The 8,429-nt window shown below is 45.4% G+C and overlaps 1 protein-coding gene across 1 annotated transcript in view; it reads right to left on the bottom strand.

Annotated features, from left to right (window-relative positions):
* Positions 1–6,589: 6,589 nt before the first annotated feature.
* Positions 6,590–8,429, bottom strand: part of fstl5 (follistatin-like 5) — a 170,836-nt gene continuing 168,996 nt past the window's right edge. Inside the window, exon 16 of the mRNA XM_076288016.1 lies at positions 6,590–7,292. Coding sequence (XP_076144131.1) covers positions 6,590–7,292 — 703 coding nt within the window. The remainder of the gene's footprint in view (positions 7,293–8,429) is intronic.

The raw sequence follows: 8,429 nt of genomic DNA, 5'->3' as shown, positions 1-8,429 counted from the left end.
ATCTAGCGCGAAATTAAACACTTACTATAGCATTCCTAAACGGCAACGATAGTCTGTAGAGTAGCCTTACGTTTGATGAAGGGATTTCCTTAAAGTTAAAGAATAATTTGACCCTTGCTGCTAAAACGATGTAGGCTACAAATTATTATTATTTTGCTCATATTCACTCAGACTTGATTTTATTTTGGTATTGTCTTACCTCAACAATAGGCTACAGCTCCTTGAAAACAATCAGATATAACTCTAGAAAATCTATAAAGTCTATAAAAATTTATTTTTATGTTGTATTTGGCTGCTTTGTTTGGCTGAAATGACTATACTTTTTTTCATTTCAATATAGTATATGATACAAACCTCAGTTTAGATAATCATATTCAAACATTTGTATTTGCCTAATTGACATGACCATGATAATTGATAATATAAAATTAATGTGCACCTTAAGCAAATGATAAAAAATCTTTCAGAATGCTTTCCATTCTTCAACTGCATCGAACTGCATCGAATCGCATCGCATCGAATCGTACTGAATCGTTTTTTATGAACATGTATCTTTTCTTGTATCGAATCGTGCCCATGTATCTAGATGTGAATCGTATCGTCTTTTACATGAGAGATTCACACCCCTAATATATATATATATATATATATATATATATATATATATATATATATATATACTGTATATACACACACAACTTCACTTTTCAGTAGATTTGGGGCGTCTCATTAGAAGGCTGATGTATTGTCAGCGTATTCATCATCATTATCACCATCATCACTATCCCAGCAACATGTGGGAAAAGTGTGATAATATATATAATGCATACAGACGCTATTAGTGGGCATATGTAAGGGCTGAATTAATGTATATAGTGCATACAGGGGTGTGTTAATGTATGTAAGGGGTGTGTTAATGTATGTTAGGGGTGTGTTAATGTATGTAATGCATATGTAAGGAGTGAGTTAATGTATATAATGCATACAGGGGTGTGTTCATGTATGTTAGGGGTGTGTTCATGTATGTAAGGGGTGTGTTAATGCATGTTAGGGGTGTGTTAGTGTATGTAAGGGGTGTGTTAATGTATGTAAGGGATGTGTTAATCAGGGTTCTAAATTAACACCCGCCAACCCGCCAAATGCGGGTTAAAATTCATTTTGGCGGGTGTTAATAAAAACGTATTAGCCAGTTTGGCTGGTGATGCATGAGGCACTACGTGCTCTTGGTCATATATCCCCCTGGCAGTAGGCCTACTTCCAACATTTCCCATGACCACTGTGCCATAATGCTACGTGATACGCCCATTGACTGCGTGCAGATTGGAGTGAAACCAGCGCGAGAGACTGAAACGAACGGATCGTCTACCCGAAAAATCAAAGAATTAGAAGAACGAGCGGAGCCAGAGCAGGGAGCATAGACTGAACGAGGAGGGAGTTAGCCAGTAAAGTAAAGTAAAAAGTACATAACACATGTACATAACACAAATACATAACACATTACGAAATATTAACGCAATTAAAGCATTGTGTTTACCTAGCCTATTTCCTTTGTGGGAGGCTGATGTCATATAGCGGAGGCCGCAAAACCTGAAGCAGCTAGATCGTTTATTTTATAGCTGAGTCTATAGCTGAGGATGGAGAGGAACGTGAGAAGCTTGTATAGGCGAAAATGATCAGTTTTAAAAAGTTGCCTGATCAGTGATCACCACCACCACACGCATCACACACTGTGCGTAGAGACAGAGGAGGGACCAATGTTTAGCCAATAAATAGTAGGCCTACTGCAAACTGTTTTTTACTCTTGTTAGAGAAAGTATACAATGTAAATATGCACCAACAGCATGTTACATAAAGATGATACTTTTCGGGTCCTCTCTATAAAGATCCAACTTGAACGTAGGCCCTATGCTACTGCATTTAATTGAGAACGCGTCTGAGCACACATGAGAGGGAGAGAAAACGAGTAGCAGCTTCCAGCTGGCTTGTCATTGTTGATGATAATTGATATTTCCTTTTTATTAAGTTAAGATTAAACTAAATGCGGCGGTGGTTGGGAAAGACTTATGGGGGCGAGAAGAGGAATGGAGCAGGGGATGAGAATATCGACAGAGAAATAGAAATAGAATAGACCAACAATGTTAATAAAGATCAAATGCATTCAGTGACACTCATCTCATAAACTCATAATTCTCTTATTTTCACCGGAAACAACTTGGCTAGTAGAAATTATGATTGGCTACTAACTTTAGAAAGTTACCAGCCACATTGGCTGGTGATCAAAAAAGTTAATGTAGAACCCTGGTGTTAATGTATGTTATTAGGGGTGTGTTTATGTATGTAATGCATATGTAAGGGGTGTGCCAGTATGTGCCAGTATTGCTAGCTGTTCTGTCATTACTAAGGGTGGATAATGCAGGTGGATGCACAGTCACAATTTGGCCAATGAAGTCTCTATGTGTGTGTCTATGTGGGAGAGTGGGAGTGTGTGTGTGTGGGGGGGGGAGTGTGTGTGTGTGGGAGGGGGGAGTGTGTGTGTGTGTGTGGGAGAGGGGGAGTGTGATGGGGAGTGTGTCTGTGTGTGGGAGAGGGGGGGGTTCTAATTTGATTCCCTATAACCTGTCCCAAATTAAATAGTGGTCATAAATTTGGTGGCTCTGGTGAATAATGAAGTGAGACCCATCTCATTCCAGAGCACAGTATGTGTGTGTGTGGTCCTGATTAATCTGCCATGGAGATCTCGTCAGGCCGAGACACAGAATGCAGCGTTATTTAAGACTGCATGAGAACAGAGCGCTGAATGTGTGTGTGTGTGTGTGTGAGTGCGTGTGTGTGCGTGGGTGAGTGTATGAGTGTGTATGTGAGTGTGTGTGTGTGTGTGCGTGCGTGAGTGTGTATGTGTGTGTGTGCATATGATGCTGATCAGGTGCCTGTCAGACACCCACAGCACAGAGAAACATACCACATATGCTGCCTTTTGTGTATGTGCATATGTATTTGTGTGTTTGTGTGCTTATGTATGTGTGTGTGTGTGTGTGTGTGTGTGTGTTTGTGCATATGTGTGTGTGTGTGTGTGTGTGTGTGCATATGTATATGTGTGCATATATGTAAAACCCCAAAACGGAAAAAAGTTGGGACATTGTGTAAAAGGTGAATAAAAACAGAATGTAATAATCTGCAACTCTCTTAAACTCATATTTAGCTGCAAAAAGGACACAGACAACATATCAAATGTTGAAAATGACAAATTTGACTATTTCATGGAAAATATATGTTAATTTCGAATTTGATTAAAATAAGTTGGGACGGGGGTAACAAAATACTGGAAAAGTTGTGTAATGATAAAGAAAACAAAAGGAGGAATAAATAGGGTAACTGGCAACACGATTGGGTATGAAAAACGGCATCCCAGAGAAGCAGGGTCCCTTAGAAGTAAAGATGTAGGGGTATTCATCACTCTATGTAAACCTGTGTGCACAATTGAGGAAACAATGTAATTTTAATGTTTCTTAAGATGAAATTGTGAAGTATTTGGGGAGTTCATCATCTACAGGACATAATATCATTAGAACATTCAGAGAATCCAGAGAAATCTTTTCAAACAAGGGAAAGAGCTGAAAAACAAATTGGATGGCCGTGGTCTTTTGGACCTCAGATGGCACTGCATTAACACCAGACCTGTTTCCAGACCTGTCATTGTTGAGGCTCAGGAAAACCTCTGATAACCATTGTCTACTGTATGTGAACAGTTCGATGTTATGTGTGTGTGTGTGTGCATATGTATGTGTGTGTGTGTGTGTGTGCATATGTGTGTGTGTGTGTGTGTGTGTGTGTGTGTGTATATGTGTGTGTGTGTGTGTGTGTGTGTGTGCATATGTATGTGTGTGTGCGTGTGTGTGTGTATGTGCTGCTGATCAGGTGAGAGATGAAGAACCGTTCACACAGCACGTCTGAAGTTTTAGGCTTTATTTTGTTCAGATAAATGTCAAGCATGAGTTCTCTACATAAACACCAATCACAGGGAGCATCCGGCACGTCTACATGGTAACAGGGTGGTGACATAATAATAGTCTGTGACATCACAATGCATCTGGTTTGAGGAACAGCGCGAGTGCAGTTGTCTCGTCCTTCAGTTCTGTAAGAAACAAACATGGTGTCTGAGGGCATCCAGGCTCGCTAGCACACAGAAGGGTCAGGACGGGGTCACAAGAACAAAGGAGTTATAGAAAATCAACACCACCCTACCGGCCTCTTATGGTGGAGCAGAAAATCAACACCACCCTACCGGCCTCTTATGGTGGAGCAGAAAATCAACACCACCCTACCGGCCTCTTATAGTGGAGCAGAAAATCAACACCACCCTACCGGCCTCTTATGGTGGAGCAGAAAATCAACACCACCCTACCGGCCTCTTATGGTGGAGCAGTGGACAAAACAGAAAGCAAATAAGAACATTAAAGAGTTTTAAATATGTGAGGAAATATCTTTTACAGAAATATCTAGAAAATGACTCAAACAAAGTACCAGAGAAAGCTTTTAATTTGGACGCTGTTTAATCGGAATGAATCCCGTGGGGGTGGGGGTGGGGTGGGGTGGGGATGGCTTGGGGAGAGTGCATAGACTGTCCATCTAGACTGTGTCCATCTAGGAAGAGCGCCGTCCCTTCCTACCCCTGCGGCTCTAGAGCATTCCGATGCAGACGGCTGACATAAAACAGAAAGGTCAAAGGTCAACCCTATCCCCTACACCCGAGACAGCACTAAGCTCAACTACAGCTGCACCGCCCCAACACAGCGGGGTCAAAGGTTACATTCAACGCCACACCACGACACAGCCCTCCTCCTACAGAAGGTCCCCAAAGGCTCACACTAAAACTAAACTGAAGACCTCACAAGTGGACCATAAACATGTATCCAACCCTTACACGCGCGGACCGTATCTAACCTCACACGCGCGGACCGTATCTAACCTCACACGCACGCACCGTATCTAACCTCACACGCGTGGACCGTGTGTGACCAGCTACCTGGACCAGCATGCATGTTTTATAGCACACACACTCTGAGATGGACTAAGAGGACTGGGGTGTTCATTGGGACCACATTAATTAATTTCTTTATCTATTTGGGTTTTTCTTGGTTGTTTGTTTGGGAAATAGTGGTGTCTCTTGAATATGTCCCCAGTGGTCATTGAGCACTCCTGTGTGTGTGCGTGTGTGTGTGTGTGTGTATGTGCGTGCGTGCGTGTGTGTGTGTGTATGTGTGCGTGCATGTGCGTGCGTGCGTGCGTGTGTGTGTACGTGCGTGCGTGCGTGCGTGCGTGCGTGCGTGCGTGCGTGCGTGCGTGCGTGCGTGTGTGTGTGTGTGTGTGTGTGTGTTCCTGCGCACGCGAGCACGTGTGTGTGCAATCAGTCACTTCCAGACAGAGTGCTGGACTGGGCGCAGGATATCTCAATCTCCATTTCAAACGGGAGCGGAGAGGAGCGGCACAGCGATCACATGGCGACGCCTTAATTAGCTCAGAGCTCCGACAAACACACAACGGGCGCACTCCGCTTCGCTGCCAGGTCAGAGGGAGACACAGTCACGTGTGTGTGTGTGTGTGTGTGTGTGTGTGTGTGTGTGTGTGTGTGTGTGTGTGTGTGTGTGTGTGTGTGTGTGTGTGTGTGTGTGGGCTCATAGGGAATAATTATCTTCTCTTTTACCCTTTTCTTCTTTGAGTGAGAGAGTGAGAGAGTGAGAGTTCCTTCAAGGCGCAGGAAAGAGAAGAGTGAGTGAGTGAGAGAGTGAGACAGTGAAAGAGTGAGAGAGAGAGTGAGAGAGTAGGGGCCCGTCCCAATACCTCCCCTTCCCCTAGATTTTTGCCCTAACCCTCATTTTTGCGCGTGCACGTGTAGGGGTAGGGTGTCCCATTACTTTAGGGAGCAAGACGGAGTGTAAGTGTTCCTTGAAGGCAGGAAAGTTCATCTGAGCCAGGGTTTGTCTGCCAGAGTGGAGTTGCACATAAAGACTTCATTCATTTGATGAATTAATTAATTCAGTTCATTTCTCCAATCAATCCGCCTCATCTGCCCATTTACATTATTTGCAATAATAATATTTTGTGTTCATGATTAGAGCCAATTCAAACATTTGCCAAGGGCCGACAAACACATCAGCTCGTCTCCTGCTCAGAGCTGTGTGTGTGTGTGTGTGTGTGTGTGTCTACGGGGGGGGGGTCGAATATCTTGGGTCGGGGCTTATCACACACACTGCATCTCTGTGTCTCTCCCTACGTTTGAACAACCAATAGGATTAATTTGTATTACTCAACTCAACCAATAGGATTAATTTGTCTAATTACTCAATCGCCTGATGTTTCCATCAGTACATTTGGTCACGTAGACTTCTGGAAACTTCTGTTGTAAAGAGATGGGACGGGGGGGGGGGGGTTTGGGGGGTCAGTGCAGCACTATTGGGGGGTGTCAGGGGTGGGGGGTTGGGGGGTCAGTGCAGCACTATTGGGGGCTGTGGGGGTGTCAGGGGTGGGCGGGGGGGGGGGGTCAGTGCAGCACTATTGGGGGCTGTGGGGGTGTCAGGGGTGGGGGGGGGGGTTACGGCTCCCCCACCCACACTACGGTGTTTCCACGGGGCACATCTGTGATCTCGCAGTTGAGCTTGTCCAGACGGCCGTCCAGGATGAAGAGCGACTGCTGCGCTGGGCTCATCAGGTACTGTCCGAACAGCCCGCTGGACACCATGACGCGGTTCTGCCGGCCCCAGCGCCACTGCTCGGCGGCCGCCGGCTCCTTCAGGCTCTTGATCATCTTGACCCTTCCGGAGTGTAGCTCCACCACCAGGGCGTCCGTCTGGTGGCCCGAGCTGCCGAACACGTTGTACTGCCCGCCCTCGGTGAAGCTGGGCAGGAAGGCCAGGTCCGAGAGGTGCAGGTTGGTGTGGATGTCGAAGGGCCGGCCGATTTCGCCGCGCCACGACACCTGCTGGACCCGCATCAGCCCGTCCCGGTCGTCCACGGTGACCAGGTGGCGTCCGTCGGGCGAGACGTAGGGCGTGCCGCTGACGTCGCCGTTGGTGCCGATCACGCTGTCCGTCACGCTGTCCAGCACCAGCTGGGGGCGCCGTGCGCCCGTGCTGTCGTCCTGGCAACTGACAAAGTAGTAGCCCCCCAGGTGAGTGTAGGCCAGTGCGCGCGGCACGCAGCGGTGCTCCCACAGGCTGATGTTCTTCACGTAGGACGTGCTCTCCAGGTCAATCTTGTGCAGCGCCGGCTCCTGCTTGTGCATGATGATCCCAAACCTGGACAACGCAGGACACAGAAGCACGACGAGTTAGTTTAGTCTAGTCTCCGAAAGGCACCAGCCCATAATAACCAGCTCATAATAACCAGCCCATAATAACCAGCACAAGCAACAGTGTTTAGTCTCATAGTAACCATCTCATAGTAACCATCTCATAATAACCAGCACAAACAACATTGAGTCTAAGAGGAAGGAGTCACTCAAAACACTCCATCTGAAGGTCGAGGTCAGGACTTAAGGTCATCCACAGTCCTGAGCTCAATCCTACTGTATACAACACCTTTGGGATGAATTAGAGCGGAGACTGAGAGCCAGGCCTTCTCGTCCAAAATCAGCGTGTGCTTCTGGAAGAATGGTCAAAAATTCCCATAAATACACTCCTAAACCTTGTGGAAAGCCTTCCCAGAAGAGTTGAAGCTGCTATAGCTGCAAAGGGTGGACCGACATCCTATTAAACCATTTGGATTAAGAATGGGATGTCCCTTAAAGGTCCAGTATGTAGGAAATAATGGAAAATAAATGGTAACCATTCCAAAAATGATCACTATATGTTGTCAGAGAGTAAGGAAACACAATTAATTGAAGTAATGGCTTATTTGACAACATTACTATAACATGTAAAACCCATGAAAAAAAAGTTACGGGGCGGAATCTCTTGGAATTTTCGTTTATGTTTTGAACGATTAATTCTAGAATAGCGTATTAATAATGGGCTGGCGAGTCCTCCTATTTGTGTTGCCAAATTAGCAAAGGCCAACTGTCAACTAGCTGTAGTCATGAACGCCTACGAGAGGCAGGCACATTTCCAAAATTAAAACAAGAAACAAATTAAGTGGACATTGCTGGCTTGCTGAAATGGCGACGTCTTCGTCAAAAGAAGAATATCAAGTCTGACGCAGAGCTGGCCATATTTCTCCACGACAGGTAGCCTAGGCTAAACTTCATCTGCATCGCTAACTTCAACTAAATATGTTACGTTGGTTAGAGAGGTATTTTTTGTTTTCACTGTTTCCGTAATGTGTAGCTGGGTCATGGTTGGAGAAACGTTAAAGCAGCTGCAGGTCAACTAACGTTATTAGCTAAGTGTTAATAACATCTGGCAACGCAGAAGAGGCTCGCGTCTGGTAGTCTTGAG

This window comes from Alosa pseudoharengus, unplaced genomic scaffold (genome assembly GCF_046254945.1).
Source record: "Alosa pseudoharengus isolate Yale_2024_CS ecotype anadromous, Long Island Sound unplaced genomic scaffold, YU_APseudo_1.1 YU_APseudo_1.1_scf_16, whole genome shotgun sequence".
In the NCBI taxonomy this organism is placed as follows: Eukaryota; Metazoa; Chordata; class Actinopteri; order Clupeiformes; family Clupeidae; genus Alosa; species Alosa pseudoharengus.
Note: the sequence above shows the minus strand (reverse complement) of the source record. Positions and strands in the feature narration are given on the sequence as shown.